Source organism: Camellia sinensis, chromosome 11 (assembly GCF_055761805.1).
Source record: "Camellia sinensis isolate YWXY chromosome 11, ASM5576180v1, whole genome shotgun sequence".
NCBI classification, from domain to species: domain Eukaryota; kingdom Viridiplantae; phylum Streptophyta; class Magnoliopsida; order Ericales; family Theaceae; genus Camellia; species Camellia sinensis.
In genome coordinates this window covers 133,816,164-133,838,408 of record NC_138971.1, presented here as the reverse complement: position 1 = coordinate 133,838,408, position 22,245 = coordinate 133,816,164, and the positions used below count along the sequence as shown (strand labels likewise).

The window sequence follows — 22,245 nt, the reverse complement described above, 5'->3', positions numbered from 1 at the left end:
ATTCGTAAAAAATTTACGTTAGGCTGGAAAGGGATTAGACCCCAGTGTCAAAGGACGGCCCTTAAAAATGGGTGAAGAGGAAAGCGGACTCCGCCCTCAGCAATCGATAGGAGAGGAAAGATAAGTGTACTCTCATCAGTCCTCTTTATATCAGTGGTGCTGTCTGCCACGAGCGACAGATGGACATCGTCAGGGATGGAATAATGGCGTCAGAAACTGGAAATTCGACTCGCAGAAAGGAGTTCTTTCAAATGTTTTGCCATCCTAGCCAGCCTAAGAACTATACGAAGCTAAAAATAAATGGGGGAATAGGGTTCAAAGTGAAGGAGAAGAAAACTTACAAGAATCAGAAGAAATAATGAGACAGGAGGAAGTTGCTGAAGTTGCGAAATGGGGGTATATCGAAAGGCAAACTAGAAACTTTAAGTATTCAAAAAGAACTTACACACGAATGGACAACCTAGTTTCAAACCGCATTAAATGAAGGACGCGTACGAAGAGGTGGGAAAATGTAATAATGCCTAAAAAGTGTCTACTCTGACATACGTTGGGATGTGGTTAGCCGCCATTCTTTCTTTGACTTCCCAAATTCAAAACCAAACATGCCGAATAATTGGCGTTAATAGGATGTTTGGGGGGCAATTATGGGAGCCGAATATTCCAGGGGGGCAATAAGGCCGGATGCGGGTATGAGATCAGTCAAGGACAGAATTTGTATTCGGCATTGGTTGTAGTCGACCACATAGCCGAATAGGATAATCGGCATTCTATCCAGCAGAACAAGAGCCGAATAGATAGACGTGCAATGGATCAAGGGTGGGCCCGACCCTAAGGCCCAAAGGAAATAATATAAATAGAGGAGCATCAGCCAGAGAAAGATATCTGAAAACAAGTAAGTTTAACTTAAGATATAAACAACCAAAAGAGTATATACTGACTTATCCGTCGAAGTGCTAATTCCGGCACCCCCGATCGGAGTGTTCATTCTTTTTCAGGTGACTAGCTGAGGGCCTCGAGCCCCCCATTGGATCCAAAGAGTATTTCCAAACCACTTCTCCATAGGCACCCATATATATATATATATATAAGGTTTCGGGACTTTCACCCTGGACACTCCGGCCAACTTACTTTTCAATGGAGTCCATCCCCTATCTCCTCCCAAACAATGGAGTAAATCCCCTATCTTCTCCCAAACAATTGATACATATGCAATGTATTTAAAAGCGTTGTCATAAACAATAACTAACCAAATCACATATTCAATGGTTTAATCAAACCGTCATGTTCAATGACATAATTCAAATGATTAGTTTCAATTTACCTAATCCTCATGCAGTTTCTACAACAATTATAGCTATCCTCCACCGATAGTCCAAAACAGATATTTCTAAACAGATATACACTCCATCAAATAGATAATTTATCAAATTTCCATAGGTGAGTGGTTTAACAAATCCAACTGCACCATTTAATTATACACCCTTCCAATTTCACATTCCCACATCAATTTCATTATTTATTCAAAATAATTCTTTTATACAACTTAGGGAAAAATCTTTCCCTTTTTCCAATATCATCCCCAAGGCCCAATCTCACCATTTATTTTCATATAACGTCATAATCAAGTCCTCACCTACATATATGGAGTCAAATATAGAAAATGCCTCTTTCAAAATTAAAACCCATACCCTAGCTTTACCCAAAGCCTCTCAACTCCACCATTTATACAAAATGACCAATACCTAGGTTAAAAACCGTATCAAAGAATAGAATATCCCTACCTCAATGTTAGGAGAGCATAGTAGAAGATGGAGACACTTCAAACAAGCCAACACCACGATCTATTCAAATCAACATGGAGCCCTCAAGGTGCTTTACCTTTTTAATAAAGGGACTAGGGTTGAGAGATCTCCAAATCAAGGTGTATTTATAGAGAGAGAGTATTTTAGAAAGAGAAGGAGCTGGGTTAGGGTTTTGAGTGAAAGAGATATAAAAAGTGATGCAGAAAAGTTCTGTTACGAACTGATATACGTGATCTTCACTCAAGCGAAGAAGTTGTTGCTCGAGCGACCAGACACAACAAGTGACCTCGCTCGAGCACAAGAAGCGTCGCTCAAGCGTAAAATGCGAAGCTTCAGAAGTTTTACAGACATACACGCTCGCTCGAGTGCAAGAAGCCTCGCTCGAGCGAAGCACTTCACCTTCCCAGAAATTCTGTATCTGGGAAAGGAACCTGAAGACTCTCAATTCTCGCTCTGTAACACGTCCGCGAGGGACCCCGCTACAGTTCAGACTCGATTTGTGTCACGGTTCTAAGTCTGAACCAAAGAGTCCAAATCTGGCAAATCGTTTTGAGAAAATAGATTTTTAGAAAAAGAAGTGCCAAACATGGACTGCTTTGCCAGATACAGAGTCGCCACCTAAATATTTTTTATGGGGGAATTTAGGAAACCCTGACTCGGTGCCAAAGGCCACGTGTCCGTCATCACCAAAGTTGCCTCGGCTCGGGAGCTAGGGTATGATTGGGGAAGGTCAGCTATGAGCACCCCCTCTCGCCCGATCCGAAGATCGGCCTTTACTAACCGTGATATCCGTTTTTGAAAACGTTATGTGTTCTTATTCCATTTATTAGCCTAGAATTACTATGTTATGCGCGCAGCAAACAAGTATAGACCAAATTGCTTAAATTGGAACAAAACATTTCATGCTCGTTTTGAAGATGGCTTGCTACTCGCAAGTAGGCTAAAATGCAGGTTTTGCCACCCTTAAGTGGGCTTTAGAAAAGATGGTTTTGCCACTATCTAGTGGGCTTAAAACTCACAGTTTTAATGCATTATTCCAGTTTTGCCACCCTTAAGTGGGCTTTAGAAAAGATGGTTTTGCCACTATCTAGTGGGCTTAAAACTCACAGTTTTAATGCATTATTCCAATTTAGGCAATTCAACCTCCATCCATAGGCATTCAAGCAGTTATATCACATAAGCAGCTAGCCTCATGGTAATCATGCTGTTATGGCAACACTCACACGCATGCGGTATGCTAAAGCATAAAACTTACAGAGTACTCCAAGCCAAAACAGAAATTAGTTAGTAATCACATGCATGATCCTAGTTCATGTTAAAAAAAATGGCTAGTGCAACACATGCAAAGATGCAATCTAGACAGGCTCGGCTATTCTAAGATGGCATATGATGATGATACAACTAACACGTATTCAACTTGGAATTGAAGTACAATGCAGTTAGTATGATGCGTCGAGCCCGATACATGCAAGACAAATGTATGGATGCACGCATGCATAGCATAAGGTATGCTAAATTAAATATGCCCTAACACTAACCATTGAAAGCAGGTAAGTAAAAGGGAGAAAGAAGTGGGGATTGGAAGACATGCACACACGCACCCACACTTATTACAAATTCGCCCTCGCTCGGAGAGACCAAAAGAATAATACAATTAATTAACTACGAGCTAACTAATTATTACAGTCCGTTAACTAGTTAAGCAAATTAACTAATCTAGGAAAATAGTAAACAACCTTGGGAAGAGGGCCCCATGCAATGTATGCTCGGCTCCGCTCAGAAAGTCACTGCCATGCATAAGTTTGCCTCTGCTTTGACTGTTCTGCTTCTCTGAAAATTGCACAACTTCCAAGGTTGCTTCTCTGAGTGTTGTGGGACACTACCGGCTAAGTGAGATCATCACCGGCCATTTAGAATGGTCATCGGCTAAACATTATGCTCTCGGCCAAACCTGTTTTGCCGGTCGGCACCAAACACTGCCGGTCGGCCAATTCTTCCTGCTGAAACCTGTTTGACAGCAACAGAGGGTAGACAAGGCATGGCAATGTATTTCAAGCAAATGCATGCCCCAACCACACTCCCTATCATGTTTATGACTCAAAGGGGGGTGGTACTCAATTCTCGGACCACCAATCGCGCATTTCAATGCGTGATGGCCCAAGAAACCAAGTATGCACTTTGATTTCAAATGAGATGCACATCAAACAAACAAGTGAAACCCAACCTCTATCATACTTAATTCAAGAGGCAAGGCATGTATGCTCATGCAATGCGACCTAGGCATGTTAACTAAGTATGCAACATGGGCATGCGAGCAAGTAATGCACAATGCATGTTAGGCGCACAACCTAAATGAGCAAGCATGCAAGATATGGAATAATAATGGGAGTGACAAGCATACAAGATGTGATCTAAGCATGCAAGTGTGCAAGGCATGCATCATATTAAGCAACCTAAACATGCAACAACACACAAGTATGCCACAACACACAAGGTGAGCATGCATCAACATGCAAAGGATGGTCTTACACTAACTTGGACAGCTCTCTACTAGGTCCAAAACAGTGGCCAAAATGATGCAACAAAGGCATGAAAACACACACAAGCATGCATGCACAAGGCCTTAAACATGGAGCATAAGCCATCAACTCTTCAAAGCATGAAAGGGATGGAAAATGCAAGTATGCAAGCATGGAACATGGACTGAAATGTGGTCCCCAATGATGCCAAATCATGAGAACAAGCCAAGTAAAGCATACTAGTGACCTACACACCTAAGGCTAGTAAGCTAGAATGCAAAGAAGCTATACAAAGCATGGAAAACATGAATCCAAAGACCTAAGACAGACCTTAAGCATGTTAAAACATGACCAAAAACTTCACAAAGCTAAGCCAAAATATGCAAGCATGGTGGTCCAAAGGCAAGATGCATTCCTAGGCAAAATAGAGGAATACAAAGCAAGTGTATGATGCATGCCAAGGGTCAACAAACCAACATGGGACAGAGGTAAAACATGCTAAATAAACACCAAATACCTACTGAAATAGAGCCAACACATGTTAGAATGAGGTGCTCCTTTGGAAGGCCATGCAAGGGGTTGTTATACACATGCAAGAGGGACACTCAATATAACCAAAACAACTCTGGAAATGGCTTATGGGGGTCCTAAAGCCCACTGAAAAATGCCTGAACCGAGCTCAAGAAGTGTGCAAATATAGGCCCCTTTGTAAGGCCAAAAATGCAAGTAATGAAGACAATAAGGAGAGGGAATGGCCCTCTCCTTCTTAGGACCTTAAGACACCCTCCCCACCACTGAAATCCCTTAATATTTCAGTAGTGAGGAGGCCTAAACAAGGTGGTCCCGGAGCTCACAAAAAATGCATAAAAATGAGGCCAAACAAGGCCTAAGAGGGGGTAGACAACCCCAAACACAAAAGTGTTCTTAAAAAAACTTGAAAAGGAGCTAAAAACAAGACTTTTTTCAGTTATACACTAAGCTCAAAACAGAAAGCAAGATAGGCTAAAAGTGTGTGCAAAAATGGGGGATAAAAGAGGGTTAAAGGCTCACCCTTGTAGACCAACGAAACCAGCAGCTTCTTGGACAAAAAAACCAGTCCCTTAGCCTCTGAAAATGGCCTCCAAGCTCCTTAGGTTGATGATGGAGGTGTTAGGCTAGGGGTTGGTGTGCAAAGGAGCCAAGAACCAAGCAATTTGGAGCCAAAATGGAGGAGATATGGAGAGAGATTTATGTATAGAGCCTTAGACCAATTCTTGGAACCTCTTGAATGGAAGGATAGGCTCTATATTTATAGAGCAAGACAAGGTGCCAAGCTTCTTAGAGAAGCTAACAAAAAAAAGGGTCAAGGGGGTCAAGCTTCCCTTAGAAGCTTGGAGCAAAAGGGCCAAGAAGGCCAAGCTTCTTGGAGAAGCTAGACAAAAGGGCCAAGCTTCTTGGAGAAGCTAGACAAGGGTTCAAGCTTCTCTTAGAAGCTTGGAGCAAAGAGTTCAAGCTTCTTGGAGAAGCTAGAACAAGGGTGCAAAAGGTGCAAGCATCTCTTGGAAGCTTAGAAGGGTTCAAGCTTCTTGGAGAAGCTAAAAAAAGGGTCAAGCTTCTTGGAGAAGCTAAAAAGGTTCAAGCTTCCTCAAGAAGCTAAAAAAAGGTTCAAAAGGGTCAAGCTTCCTCAAGAAGCTAAAAAGGGTCAAGCTTCTTGGAGAAACTAAAAAAGGGTCAAAAGGTTCAAGCTTCTTGGAGAAGCTAAAAAAAGGATCAAGCTTCTTGGAGAAGCTAAAAAGGTTCAAGCTTCCTCAAGAAGCTAAAAAAAGGTTCAAAAGGGTCAAGCTCCCTCAAGAAAAGGTCTCGGCCAGGAAAAATGGCCGATTGATCAAAAACAGTGGCCGGCCGACCAAACACAATGCCGACCGACCATCAATAGTGCCGACCAGCCATCACCAATGGCCGGTGGCAAGGAAACAAGGCCGGTGGCCTCAAGCCATGGCCGGTGAGATGTGGGGATGGCCTACAAGCTACTTCCCACCCTCAGAAGCAAAACCATAAGTGTTTGATGCAAAACCAAACACAAAACAAACAAGTCGAGAGGTCTTGAGGTAAGGCGCGTAACCGAAACCTCCGAGAACTCAAGACGAACACAAACAAGGGTAATCATCGAGTGTTCAAACGATGACGTCCAAGTCTTGAGGACGGTCAAAAATGGGGTGTCTACACGCTCGAGCACAAGAAACCTCGCTCGAGCGAAGAAGTAAATTTCCCAAGGCTCGCTCGAGCGCAAGAAGCCTCGCTCAAGCGAAGAAGCCAAAATCTGGACAACAACAATCTAGACCAACTAACAACCAACCTATCCCAAACACGCCCAACATATTCCAAAGCTCAAATTCAAAGAGTTAAAGGAGGAAAACGAGACATGGACAACAATACACAACCACGGAACCCAAGTCCGGAACATAATAAAGGTCGGGGCAAAACCAGGATCGCTATAGATTTCCATACCTTAGTTCAATCTTTTCTTTTCCCTTAAATCTCTTCAATTTTCCCAAGCTTTCATGGTTGACCTTCTTCCTTTCTCTTAAATCTCTTCACGTTCTTCTTCTTCAATTTTGTCTTCAAATCCCATGAATGTTGAGCTCCTTCTCTCTCTGTCTCTCTCTTTCTCTCTCTCTCTCTCTCTCTCTCTCTCTCTCTCTCTCTCTCTCTCGGTTCTCTCCCTCTTCCTCAGATATTTTTGGGCTCAAAAGTGATGAGTTCAACTCATATATCATATATATATATATATAAGCTTAACACAATTAAGGAGAGCCAAACGCATCCTTACGAATCAAACGAAGTCAAATTTCAATTAGACTTCCCAGATGACTCTAAAAATCATGTTGATCATAACTATGTACTCCGTTCTGGTTTCTAAAGCCTCTAAGGCCTTCAATTTGTAGTGCAAGGTTAACCACCCAAACACACCTTAACAAATCAGACGAAATAGATTTTCAATTAACTTTCCCAAATGGCTCTAAAAATTCCCATTAGCACATCCATGTACTCAATTTTGATTTCTAAACCCATAAAGGTCGTCAATTTCAGTTTTAAAGTCATAACTCAACAGATAATTCTTCAATTCAAACAGATATCATTAAATTAAAGCACATTAACCCATAATTAAATAACGATAATTTCTTATACGCATTTTGGGGTCGTTACACTCGGGACCGTGCCTACTACCCGTGTAGGCCCCAAAAACCTGTCTAAGGTATTCATAGTGTCAACCCTTCACCACTGCATATCTACTTTTGTGGGGGTGGCCCTTAAGTATACTAGTCGGTCCATAAGTCGGTTAATGGTCGAGTCTGCCTGCTTAACTATTGTTTTTGAATCGCCTATAGTGATCCCGGTTTTTAAATCCATTGTTTATTGTATTCCGGACTTGGTTTCGTGGATGTGTGTTATTGTCTTATTCTCATTTTCACCCTTTGATTCCTTGTATTTGAGTTTTGGGATGTGTTGGGCAGGTTTGAAACAGGTTGGTTGTGTTTAGAAACAAATAGCAACTGCCCAGATTTTGGTCTCCCCGCTCGAGCGGGACTTTTCACGCTCGAGCTGGCCCTTTTGCATTTGCTCCACCACTCAAGCGGCAAGTTTGATGCTCGAGCGGGATTCTTCAGCCTTCAATATTTTTTCGCAGGTCTGCAGAAACTGGAAGTGTGCTTTCGACGCTCGAGCGTCCGTTTTCAAGCTCAAGTGGGAGTCTGTGTCTGACGCTCGAGCAGGGCGTTCCATACTCGAGCAGACTGTGTGTATTTCAGTCCGAGAAGAAGCCATTTTGAATCACTTTTTCTACTCTCTCTCTCTAAAGCATTCCAAAACCCTAGGTTGAGAGTTTCTCACTCTAGAATACTCTCTCTCTCTACATTTTGATCTTGATTTAGTGAGACCCAACCCTTGTGCCTTCATTAAAGTGTTGGAGCTTCTCAAGACCTCCATTTCCATCCAAATAGAAGTTGATTTCACCACCTTTGGAGTTCACCACTTGCTTGGTTCATCTTCTCCTTTGAGCTCCGAAATTTAAGGTAGGGATAACCTACTCCTTTCCGTGAGTTTTAACATAAATGTTATGTATTTTGTATAGATGGTGTTGTTTGGGAGTTTTGGAAAAGTTAGGGTTTGAAGTTGAAATTATAAAAGAGGGGTTTTCTATTTTTGGGGTTCCAAGTGTATGAGTGGTCCCTAAAATGATGTTATTGTGTATGATTGATGAGATTTGGCCTTGGGTGCAATATTTGAAAAGGGGGGAAAAAGCCCTAATTTAACGTGATTGATTAATTTGTATAATTAATTTGGGAAATATGGAAATATGAAATTCAGTTGAAAATCATGAAATTGGAAAATTATGAAATTGAATGGTGGAGTTGGATTGACTAATCACTCACCTTTGAAATTATAGATAATTTATCAATTTGATAATTTATTATCTGTGTAGAAATAATTGTTTGGGGCTATCAGTGAAGGATAGTCTTGATTGTTGTAGACACTGCATGTTGATTAGGGAAATTGAAACTAATCATCTAGAATATGTCATTGAATATGACGGTTGAATTAACACATTGATTATGTGTCTTGATTGATCATTGTATATGATAAAGTGTTTAAATACATTGCATATGTATCGTGTTTGGGAGGAGAAAGGGAATGAACTCCATGGTTTGGGGAGGAGATAAGGGATGGACTCCATTGATAACTAAGTTGGCCGGAGTGTCCAGGGTGAAAGTCCCAAAATCTTGATTACGTTTGCATATTGTAGATGAATTGAAGTATTGAAATATTAATAATATGAGTTGTAGTCTCATTTTGAATCGAAGTATTGAAGTATTAACAATATGAGTTGTAGTCTCATTTTAAATTGACTATGATTGGAGTGTTGATAGTATGAGTTGTAATCTCATTTGAAACTGTTCAATAAACAATGAACCGTATCAATGAATTGATTTGGATAATGAAACGGAAAAGGATTGAAACATGATTGTGAATATGGTTTGGTTATGGAAGAGATATACGTTGGTTAATAATATGAGTTAAACATTTATCAAATGCTAATGTTTTAGTTATTTCTCATGTTTGGTTTTGCATATCTCTACTGGGCTTTGGCTCACCCTATATGGGACATCATTTTCAGGTACAGGTGATATGCCGCCTCCAAGGACGTAGCTTGGGAGGTTTAGAAGCTGAAGGCTTATTTTTGTAGTTATCTTTTGGTATTACATGTAATTCAAGCCAGGGACTTAATATGTTAAGAGTTAGAACTCTCTTTTGTTGAGACCAAGTGTTGACTTGGAAAGTTGTAAGCCCGTAGGGCATTTACTTTTGTTGTCAACATGTAATACTTTTTGTAATGAGCACTTTGATAAATGAATACATGTCTATTTCTCCTATGTCTAAGAATGTCATGAATGATTGGTTTATATGTATTATTTTGAGGGCGTTACATCGCCTATTTCCTCTGGTAAGTTTGGAACGTAAATCTTGTTTTCAAAAATTCCTTCAACGCCCAAGGGATCAGGCCCGTACCAAAAAGAGTCACCAAAGTTAAGTTCTGACATTACCTACACCACAGGATGCCCAACTTAGCTATAGAACTAAGAAAAGACTTATCACTATAAGGACTATAGTAACACTATAACCATAAGGTTATTTTATTTATTTATTTATTTTTATTTAATAAATTTAATTTCATTATTTATTTATTTTAACCATTGCTCTAATACCACTTTGTCAGGACCCATCCTAGTGACAAGGCTAGATTCGCAACTAGCAAATTCTAAAATTTCTTAGATTAATTCCAAGTAATTAAATTAAATAATGCAACGGGTTAAAATAAAAGATGTAGATAAATATCTGAAGCGTACATAGAAATTATTATTTATGTAATGATGTAATATTAGTCAGATAATGATTACAAGAAAAGAAACATGATATCCATATCAAATTTGAGGTTCTTATCCACAGGGTAAAACCATCATTCTTTAAATTTCTTCACCTAAAAGGGGTTTTAACAACTATAAGCATATGGCAGAGTGAGAAATATTATACTGAGAGCATGAGGGTATAAAATCACCATGGATAATTATTTAGGCTAAACGATGAATAGTTTGGTTCAAATAAATTATTTTTAACAACAGACATATAACACAAAATCATATAAACAAAATAATTATAACCACGATACAAAAGAGAACAGAGGGTCAATGGATCCATGATAGACAGAGGGTCATGAAGTGACTAATCAAAGGACCAAAGGTTATTTAAGTCCCCCAAGGCATGGGACTGTCAAAGGGTCACTAAAGTGACAATTCAGAAGGCTAGTAATTATTTAAGTCCCCACGGCATGAGACCTCCGTGGTGGTACTTATTCAAAACAAATGTTTATAAAATCATTGTCAAATATTTTCTAAAATTTAAACAAACATATCTATGGGTTTCAATTTAAGCCAATAGAGTTCAGAAAATAATCCACGTAATTGAAACATTAATATAACCATAAAACATGAATTATATAAAATAATTCATGATAACTCAAAATATTCGTAAAATATATTATGGTGACTCAAGGTATAATATTACTCACCTTATTATCGACCCTTAGCCTTTACTTCCTTGTTATTGCTTACTAGTATGGAGTACTTGTTTTGAATCTATGTATGTCTTTCTTGTTTCTTTTCGAGGCTCAGCGACTCACTATTTATAGGGGTAATGTGCACGGTCATGTGGTAAATTTTGCCACCACGTGTCACTCAAATCATTTGCCATCTGCTTCTTCCCTAGATGACTTATCCAGGTGCTTATCCTAGCTAAATATGCATATTCACCACCTTATGTACTAGGGTGGTGACAGGCTGTGTATATCCCTTTTTTTTCTTTTTTTTTTTAACATTTCACTTATCAACCATTCAATATACACACCATATATATATATATATATATATTTGTGATATTTAATTAAACATTTAGGGTGTCACAATTGAGGAGATCATTTTATATTTAAATTTTTGTATAGCTTGATAATTAAGGAAAACTTATTAGAGCTCGTTTGGGAAGTGGGTTGGCTTTTTGGCTTTTTGACTTTTTGGTTAGCCTAGGGCTAAAAATTCTCATTTGGGATAGGCTTTTTGGCTTTTTTGACTTTTTGTGAGAGAAAGAATGTAATGATTATGGGTTGAATGTGACATTTTATCTTATTGAGCTAAAAAGCCTATTTTGTCTTTTTGTGGCTAAAATAGTCTCAAACCCAACCCAACCCAAGTTGTCAAACAAAGGCTCAGTAGTTTTAAATTGCTCAATGAAAGAAAGAAAAATCATTTTTACACTTCTGTGATAGCTACTAGCTAAGTAAGAAGGAGTGACAATTATTAGGTGAAAAGTGTATTCTTGAAAAAAGTGAAAAAAACATGACAATTGTTCACACCAACTCAAGTATACATTTTATAATATATATATATATATATACTAGAAAGTGTGCATTCAAAACAGTAATTTTAGAATCCAAAGACATGCTTAAAATCTACAGTTACACTTACATAAAGGTAATTTAAATATAAAGAAAGTTAATATGAAAGTTTTCAAGATAATGTAGATATACTCATTCCAAAACAGCTTTGTGCCCCCTTTTTACCTTTCTCAAAATAAAGTAAATAATAAAAATTTTTCTCATGTAATTCATTGCAAGTTTCCCAAGTGCATTGATTAGAGCAACGGTAAATTTTGAACTTGAACTCATGTAATATAACCCCCCCCCCCTCAGGTAACATACAAGAAAACTAAAATAAAAAATAAAAAATTATAGAAAAAAATCCTAAGATTTGAGCCTTATAAAAAAATAAATATGAATTTTTAATTTTGTCAATTTAAATTATGATCTTTTAGCTTGTTTTCAACTTAAATCATTTGCCTATTTTTATTAATTTAAACTTTCGAAAAAAGTATATTTTAATCATTAAACTCAATAAAAACAGATATTTTAGATATTTTTCGCAAAACTACATTGAGTTTAATAACTAAAACACTATTTTTCTGTCAATTTTACTTAAAAGGAAGTAAGTGGATGGTTTAGATTGAAAACAAATTAAAAAATTAAAATTAAATTTGATAAAACTAAAAACTAAAGTTTGTTTTTTTTACAAAATTCATCTCTAACTTTTTTTTTTTTGTAATTTCTCCCCCAAAACAAAATTACCAATAAAGACATGCTCTACCTTACCCAAATGCAAATTTATTGAAAACTTGTAAAGAAACCTTGATGAATGACCTTGAAGACATATACATTTGATTCAATAAATAAATACATACAGCTAGTTTTTCATGAGAGATGAAAATTACTATATACTATCTCTCAAGACATTAATATGCCAGCCTTGAAGTAGAAATGGAAGACAATAGAAAAAGGTTTCCCTTCCTCCTTCAGTAGCTTCTTCCACCGCATTTCTCATCGATGCCATTGCCAATTTCGTATTTCCTCATCCAAACACCATTCTGATCACACAGGAAGGAATTGAGGTCGCGACATTCTACTTTCTCCAAGTAAATCAACTTGGGAAATAATCTCCTAAGGTCCACCCAATGCATCTGGAAGTCACTCAAGTACTTCAATTGCAACATTTCAACTGTGGTAGCTACTATTTCATCCAGCTTACACAATAGTCCTCCTCTGATGTAAAGTTTCTTCAAGTTCTTCAAATTGGCAAACCTCAACCAGCTGGGTGTATCTATTTCAGGAAAACACTCAAGCTCTAGTTTTTGCAACGATGAAGGAAGTTCCAATAAGAGTGGAAGTTCTGGATCATGCTGCTCAGTGAATGATCTTGTCAGTGTTGTTCGCTTGGAAAATAGTTGTACTTGCTTAGGTAAATCATCAGTTTTACCTCGTAAAATGCGTCCTGACCAAGATATTTTCAACTTCTATAGGGATTTTAATCTTTATAAATGACGAAGTTGCAGATCTGTTGGAAATTCTTTCATACTCGTGGATATGCTCAATATTCGCAGCTTTGGCAATTTTGTCAAATCATTGATAGTACATGACTTTTTGTCCTTGGAATCTCCAATAATAAATCCCTTAAGGACTTGGAGTTTAAATAATGCACCAAGCCCCTTGGGCATGTGATCTAAAAGGTAACACTTAGATATGTCCAAGTGTGCCAAATTCTTAAGCAAGCCAATCCAATTTGGAACCACCTCAAGATTGTGACACGCTTTGAGATCCAGAATCATAAGATTAGTCAGTTGTGAAATGAATGAGGAAACTTTGTAATCAAAGAAATTCCTCGAAGGCTAAGAAACCTCAATTGTTTCACATTTTTTAGTGCATTGAGAATTTTGATGTCTGGGACTTCAATGTGATGCGTGACCGACTTCTGCCACCTACCCAAGTAAACAACTTTCAAATTGGTGCCCCTTTTGAAAATAATTTCATGTCTTCCATCAATAATAGCCGCATCAACATTGACAATGCATCTATTCCAACAGGTGAGGCATCTATGTTGAAAATAATCAAAAGTACACCAATTTCGTTTAATTTCTAAAGCAAAACGAATGTAAGGGGGCATCATGTAGCTATGCACAACCAATCCACAATTTTTGTAGATAGGCTCGATGAAGCCCTTTGCAGTAAGCTCATCCAAGATCTCGTTGACAAAATCCTCTGCCGTCTTCTGCAACACAATTTCTTCTTCTTTATGTCACCCAATCCACCAGTAAATCATAATCCTTTTCTTTATAGTAGCCATTGCTGGGAAAATCAAGAAAACATCCAAACAATCATCTAGTTCCAAGGAGAGGCCAAGGAGAGCTACCCCGATGACGTTGGGATCATTGTGGAAACTGTGCAAATTGCCGGCCTTGCTTACATCGACTTGGTAGTTGCCGCTGCTACTGTTAATGGATCCATCAAACCATGGTTTCCGATGCGGTTTTGAATCATCATCATAATGGATTTTAAGATTGGAGGGAATCTAGGATTTCAACTTCTTGACATACATTTTCAGTTGGTCAAGTTCGTTAGTATCGCTCCCTCCTCTTGTTTTGAGCTCCTCAAATTTCTCACAAGCCTGTTTGATTTGCACATTCATATGATCTACAAACTTCTGAATCTCTGTCATGGTCTCTTTCATGAAATTAAGATCTAGACCAATCATGTTAGTGAGATCAGGATCTCCAACACTACAGGAAAAAAGGGTTATGGTGGCGTTTTTTTAACGACGTTTTATAAACGCCGCATATTATTGTAACCAAAACGGCACCGTTTTATAATAGGAGGCGTTGAAAAACGCCTCCGAATGCGGTATACCACACACGCCTTTTTGATCCTTATTTTGTATCTGACCCTTTCTCAACCCATACGCATACATCATTTTGAATCTGAGCCCCCTCTCTCTCTCTCTCTCTCTCAACCCTCTCTGAGCTCCATCGAAGATTCAGATATTCAAAGCTCCATCGAAGCAATTTCGGAGCTCCATCGAAGCTCCAGATCGAACCGATTTCGAAGCTCCGTCGAAGATTCAGAGATTTCCATCGAAGATTCAGATATTCGAAGCTCCATCGAAGTAGTTTCGAAGCTCCATCGAAGCTCCAGATCGAACCGATTTCGAAGCTCCATCGAAGCTCCAGATCTGAACTCTGACCCCTCGATTACTCGCATTTCAAGTAATATGCACATTTCGACCCAATTCTTCCTTTCCCAAGCCGCTCGACTCGGTACACTTTCGGTGAGTCCTCTCTCTCTCTCTCTCTCTACTTAGATATGTCCATGTATCTGTATATGTATTTGTTGATTATGTTGATCTTTAGTCTTTACAGCTTACCATGTAGAATATGAGATGTTATTAAAGTAGAGTTCAATGGGTTACTGATGATTTCCACATCTGAATTTGTGTTCCTTAATTAAGTGTATATGTATATATGTGTTTATTTTATTTTTTTATTTTTTTGTATAGACACAAATTGGTGAATTTTGACAGTGTTTGTTCTTCAACTTGTAATTTGGTGATCATCTAGTTCTTTATACCTTTCTTTGTGATTATTTGTTTTTCCTCACTGTCTCTTTCTTTCACACAAAGTGTTTGATAAAATGCCAAAGTGAAATTTATATAATTTGTTGGACTTGAAACTGATGCACACAGTGTATTATATAACAATGAGAATTTGCTGAGAAATGAAGAAGAAATGGTTGAGTAGTGGAATGTGTATATATGAGCAGATCAAGTGAAGAAAAAGAAAGAAAACAGAGCTTCAAAGAAGAAGATGAGAAATAATTCTTATTTTCTGCAGATTCAATACATCACAACTTCACATAATATATTTCTTGATTTTCTCATCTCTCTCACACCCCTTTTTATAGCAGATTTTGTCTCACATTACAATTCATAGCTAATTAACTGCCAGTTGGTTATACTTCTAGTAGGGTTTTTTCTTTTTCTTTTTTCGGTTGATAAATACCTCTAGTTTGTCTTCTCTCCATTTGGCATGTCATGTAACAACCCAACAACTAAGAATAGTTCTATCAATTTGCCATTTCATGAAACCATTCTATCAATTGAGTTAAGCCTAATACTGAAACCTGGAAGCAAAAAAACAAGTTTTGTTTGGCAAAGAGTTCTGTCTACTCCATTGTCACCAGGAGTGGGTTAACTAAGACCATTTTGAGCAGTTTATCTCCAGGGAAAGAATTCATCTGTAGCATATTTGAATTTTGTGACTGTGCCTAAAGTTTGACTCTTTTTGTGACTATATCATTGAAATTGACATACGCCTCCCATGAGGTCCTCTTGCATATTGTGTTGAAGCTCAAAGAAAAGCACCTTATTTGGCTTCAATAAGCGATCCCTTGAGACTTTCAATGTGCTACTTCTTCATAATTATTTTCACAATTGGTCTTTGTTTGTGGTTGCTAAACATCTCTCCTATACCTCCTAATTTTTGTGGAAGTACACAATATTCTATTCACTAGAAGATACTTTAGCCTTCGTTATCCTTCCCAAACAAAGGAAACTTCCTTGGCAACATCACGATTCTATGGGTGGGTGATGAGACCACCCCTTTGGAATCACAAGTCTGTTAATCATTGAATAATGAGTCTATTCTTCATCATAAGGTATATTACATGATAGTTTTTGTGTATCTATTGTTATAGGGCAACAAAAAATCTTTGCGTGTTAATGAGCCATAGTTTCAAAAGCATTGGAAGCTTTAACTTGTTTTGAAGAAATATAATTTTTAATATGATCACTAGGCATGGAATTAACTTACATATCATCTTCTTAAATGATACTTGGCAATATTATTAAGGTCGGACTCTTGGCCTCATGGTGACTTGGGCTTGTAAAGGTGTCCTACAATGTGTTTAAACACCATTGGATGCATTACCTATGTGCTCCTTTTTGTTTATTACGTCTTTTCTTTTTTGTCATTTATATGAATTGAATGTTGTTTGTAAGTTTGTAGTTTCTGCCTTGTAGGTTGAGTAGTTGCATAAAATTTTTAAGCTTTGTGGCTCACCCCCTGAGGAATACTGGAGAAAGTCAAAGTTGCCTCATGCTACCATTTTCAAGCCCCAACAGCCTTATAGACGCTGTGTTGCAGATACATTTAAGGACTTCCCTGCACAAGCCTTAGAGCTTATGGAGACCCTACTTTCCATAGATCCTGCTGATCGTGGTTTTGCAGCTTCTGCTCTACATAGTGAGGTATGAACTATGAAGTTTCTTAAAAGTTGAATTTTCTGGAATGCTCTTGGTTCTCTTGAAGATTTACCCTTTTATATGGCTAACTTTGGGAGCACTAAGTTAAAATGATGTGAACAATAGGCATGTCGCGTGCCTTCCTGTCAATTTGGATAGAAAGTATAACATCTACAATTTAATCCAAGAGTATGAGGGTAACTTTATTTAAGAATCAGGAACGAATTGCTTAAAGGGCAAACCACAAGGGGTAGAAGTACATACCTCCTAACCTTAGTTATAATTTGCAACAAAAAAAAAAAAAAAAAAAAAAAGGTGGCTGCCCTCAAACTTAAACCTGCAATCTCACACTTGGCAGCCCAAACTTCTACCATTGCACCCAACAATGGCCCCTTGTCAGTATTACATATTTGATGTTCAATAAACTGTCTGGTCTGACTTTGTCCATTAAGTAATAGGTCAGGGGTCAATTTGCAAATATGGTTAGTGACACGTATTTTTTGTGTCTGCTTCCCCAAATCATTGTGAACTTTGGAAATAGCTTTAGTAAACCATGGTCATTTTGTCTGTGTAGAGCTCTTGATGCTTTTTTCTTTTATCATTGAACTCTCTCTCTCTCTCTCTCTCTTATGAGTATTGTTGAATTATTTTTGTTTGGAACTAATTATTATTCTCATTTCTGGTCATTTATTAAATTACAGCAATATTTTTCGTTCACTGATATATATTTTCTCATTCAGGAACTTGTTTCTTTCTTTTTGTGGAGTCTTTTTGTGGAGTCTTTGACTTTGTCCATAAAGTGCTTGTTTCTTATTATATGCTAAATATATTTTCTCATTGAGGAACTTGTTTCATTTTGTCGGCCTTCCATTTAATAACTAGTGGCTTAATTGTGCTATGTATTGTTTTGCAGGGAGAGTTCCAACACTACAAGAGGGAAATAGAATGGAAAATATATTTAGTTTTCCATGGTCGAAAGATAGTCCTATTGTTCTTGGTATGCGTCATGTAGATAGCACAACCTGCTGCAGCTCTACATTTATAGATCCCTTGATTTTAAACTGAATTTTGTTATGACTATTGAGCAGGACCGAGATTTAAGGATGCATTCAATTCTATGTTATATTGCCAGTAATTTAGTATAGTTGTGTAAGATGATTTTACCTTGAATTACAGGCTCATGTGCTTCTGCATATCATTCACTCATCAAATCAGAATCAGCCTCCTTATAGGAAGCATCGAGAAACTGATCATTCAGTGTTTATGCGTTCTATTACCGATCTTCAATCTCATATTACTGAATCTCGTAAGATGGTCTCAGCTTTATATGGACCTTTCAAGAGCAAAGCTACAGAACAGGTAGGATGAATTTTTATAACTTGATTTTGTTTTCTTCATATTTAATCAATATTGACTCTTGTTAGCTAAAATGTGTAAGTTTGCCCTATAATTTTGCTTAATGAATGAAGATTAGTTATGAATTATATAAAAACAAACTGAGAGGTTAGGAAGATAAGATACATAATTGTCCATTCTAAAAGGTTTATCCGTGTTATCATCTGCTAGCAAGCGATTTGTGATCCAGTTTGCACAATTCGAAATATGGGGCCTACACTAAATTGGTGATGAGAGTTATTGTTTCTTTCACTCTATGTTGCTAATATAAAAAATGACAAAGTGAACATTTAGACTTTAAATTTTGGGAAAAATGTTAACCATACATAACTCAAGAAACTCAAGAGAATAGTGCAAATAGGAAGCAAATTGTGTTGTGACCTTGACATGGTCAACTCATGTTAGGTATTTTCTGCTTGGTACTTTTGAAGGACTTATCCCCAAACAGAGAATGGATTTTCATTGTTTTCTGTCTTTAGGTATTTAGCAAATGTTAACCATACATAACTCAAGTATTATTTTCTGTCTTTAGGTATTTTGGCTTGAAAAGATCAAACAGAGAATGGATTTTCATTGTTTTAAGTATTCACCACTGGATATTCTAATCAGTCTGTCTCTACCTTTACAGCTGGGAGCCCCGTTCATACCTGGAAGTAGACTCCACACGTCATTACAGGCAAGTTAATTATATAGTCACATTAATTTCTTTATTTTTCTTATTTTACACTATTATGAGAAATTAATAATAAATTTGAAGATGGGTTGTTTCAGGCAAAGAAGAAAATGTTTCAGGCAAAGAGGGAATATGATGGAGTTTTTTTTATTTGTTCTTGTTCTTTTACTTTTCCCTCCCTCTAATTCTTTTTATCTTGTTTAATTGGATTATAGCGTACTGTATGGTTCCAAATGTATCATCTGTTGCATATAGTTTAGGCTCATCTTTGGATATAGTTGGAAGACAAGTGGTATTTTTAATATTATAAGCCATATTAGTGTGCTTTCTATTCCTTTTTAATTTTTTTTTGGAGAAATTATACTTCTTGACCATTTTGATTTTAATTGATGTATTTAAAGTTTGAATTGTTTATATTCTTAGGTATGCAATGCATTGTTTCTTATTTTTAATTTTGTTTTCAAGCTTAGTTTATTTATTATTTTAGTAAACATCAATTATTAGTTCTTGATAATTATTTGACAGGTATTTTTCAAGCTTAGGTTATTTATTATTTTAATAAATATCAATTATTAGGTCTTGATAATTGTTTGAAAAGTATTTTTTTTGTTCAACCATATAAAATTAGCACAATTTAAAAATTAAAAAAAAGGCTATGGCGGCGTTTAAAAAACGTCACCATATCCCATCCCAACGAATAGATTTTTAAAATGTATGAACGTCTATGACGGCGTTTTCAAAAACGTCGCTAAATGTCACAGTGACGTCATTGCCAGCTAGGAAGGACATTTGGCGGCGTTTTTAAAAACGCCGCCTATAGTAATATAACGACGTTTTTCAAACGCCATATAGTTATAGCGACGGCCGCGTCGTCGGCGTTTGGTACTAAACGTCACAAATAGAAATAGCACCGTTTTTAGTGCTTTTAAACACCGCTAAAAGTAAATTTTCCAGCAATGCAACCTGGTAGTTGTCATTGTTATTTGTGGCGGTGGTAGCTTTGTGGTGGTGGTTGTTAGGTGGATTTGGTTGGGAGATACTACTGTCCATGGCCTTGAAAGGAACTACTTCCAAAACAGGGTCGTGTTGGAGTCTTGGCCAGAGTTGAGAGAGAGAGAGAGAGAGTGTGGGTGAACACATTTTTTCTTTGATGGTCTAGCCTGGGTTTCAAAGAGAAAAATGGATCATGAGAGAGAGTGAACACTTTTTTTCTGTTTCAAAGAGAGAGATGGATCATGAGAGAGAGGAAACGCTGTGAAACTAAGAAAAGGTGCAGAAAAGATAAGGAAGAGGGTGTGGCCTACTACAGATGTTTACTGAGGCAACAATTGATGAGATGAGATGCGGGGATTCCGGATCATCTGCCGCCCTTCACTGCGGCGGTTCCTGCGGGCAAAATTTCAAAATAAAAAAATAAAATAGAGCAGTAGAGCAGAACCTTCCTTCCCTTCATCTTCTTCTTTTTCTGGCTCTCTCTCTCTCTCTCTCTCTCGATCTCGCCACCAATGACGAGCCACCATCTCGATCTAGAAATCATAAAGAAATTGATAAAGAAATTATAGGGATGTAACGGAAATCATAAAGAAATTGATAAAAAAATTCCTATTCATTGACTCTTTCCCATTTTTTCATATTTTTATATCCTCTGCTTAGACCACTGGAGGTTTCCAATCATCAACATATTTGATCAATATAGTAAATGGACATGAAAATACAGAAATGAGAGTCTTTAACTATCCCATTTTTCCATCATTTTATATCCTCTGCCTAGTCTACCAGAGGTTTCGAATTACAAACTGCATATCTATCTTTTATCTATACTATATATTAAGCAAAAGGGGATTTTTAACCCCCAAGGCAGGAGCTTCAATATGCCAATCCTAATTTTCTAATTTTTTATTTTTTTAAAAAAAAAATTAACCTCAGCATTTATTAACTTCTCTCAACTCACAAGACTTTTTGACTTCTCTCATAATTATTGTAGTACCTTTTCCAAAACAAATAATTTGTATATTAAAAAAAATTATTAACTTCTCTCAACCCACAAGACTTTTTAATTTCTCTCATAATTATTGCAGTACTTTTTCCAAAACAAATAATTTGTATATTAAAAAAAATTTAAAACAAATATAAATATTTATATCTATATCTATATCTATCTATATATTTATATCTATCTCTAACCCACAAGTTTTGTGGGAGTTCCAATATCTGAATCTTAATTTCTTAATTTTTTTGATTTTTTTTGACTTCTCCAATACACACACTCTTTATAGCGATCCCGGGTTTTATCCCTTTGTGTACAGTGTTCTGGACTTAGGTTCCGTACTACTGGTTGTGGTTATATCTTGTTGACATCCTTAAATTCCTTATTTTTGAGTTGTAGGATGTGTTGGGCAGATTTGTTACAGGTTGGGTGTGATTGCGAGCAAATGGTTGCTGCCCAGATTTTGGTGTCTTCACTCGAGCTAGAACTTTGTCGCTCGAGCGAGCTCTTTGTTTTAGATCCTTCGCTCGAGCTAGGGTTCGTTCGCTCGAGCGAGAGTTGAGTTTTGTATCTGGTGGCTCGAGCGAGAAGTCCTTCGCTCAATCTTGCATCTGCATCTGGTTCTGGACCTAAGAGTTGCATTTCTTGGCTCGAGCAAGCTTTCCTTCGCTCGAGCGAGCAAGGTGTATGTTTTGAGTTTCTTCGCTCGAGCGAGCATTCTGTCGCTCGAGCGTGCTTCTGGGTTGCAGACCTGAAGCGTCGAATTGTGGGCTCGAGCGAGACTTTCTTCGCTCGAGCGAGGGTTCTTTGTGTCTAGTCGCTCGAGCGACCAATCCTTCGCTCGAGCAAGCTTGTGTTATATCAGTAGACAGCAGCGGGATTACACTTCACTTTTTCATGTCCTCTTTTGTATAAACCCTAGATCCGGCTGCTCCTCTCTCTACACTTACCTTCTCTCTAGGGTTTCATCTATCTTTAGTGTGTTTCTACCCTAAGTTCTTTGTAAGAAAGATAGAGGGTGTTGAGGGCTTCCTTTTAATCTGAAAAATCTTGGATTTGGAGCACTTTGGTTTTTCACCATCTTCCCCATTTGAGCTCTTCATTTCGAGGTAGGGATACCCTACTCCATCTTATGAGTTTTGTCTTTAATTTTGGTTATTTT

At 37.5% G+C, this 22,245-nt stretch overlaps 2 protein-coding genes across 2 annotated transcripts; one reads left to right on the top strand and one right to left on the bottom strand.

Moving 5' to 3' along the window:
- Positions 1 to 12,754: 12,754 nt before the first annotated feature.
- On the bottom strand, positions 12,755 to 13,564 carry LOC145802641 (disease resistance RPP13-like protein 4). The gene is made up of 2 exons (XM_082895398.1): positions 13,315 to 13,564; positions 12,755 to 13,230 (listed from the first exon to the last, which is right to left on the bottom strand). Exons 1-2 carry the CDS (start codon positions 13,562 to 13,564, stop codon positions 12,755 to 12,757), a joined length of 726 nt encoding a protein of 241 aa, XP_082751524.1.
- A 1,448-nt stretch (positions 13,565 to 15,012) lies between these two features.
- On the top strand, positions 15,013 to 19,438 carry LOC114263877 (protein root UVB sensitive 6). Its single transcript, XM_082894926.1, has 3 exons — positions 15,013 to 17,034; positions 18,205 to 18,387; positions 19,052 to 19,438. Exons 1-3 carry the CDS (start codon positions 16,969 to 16,971, stop codon positions 19,106 to 19,108), a joined length of 306 nt encoding a protein of 101 aa, XP_082751052.1. The 5' UTR covers positions 15,013 to 16,968; the 3' UTR covers positions 19,109 to 19,438.
- Positions 19,439 to 22,245: the final 2,807 nt, after the last annotated feature.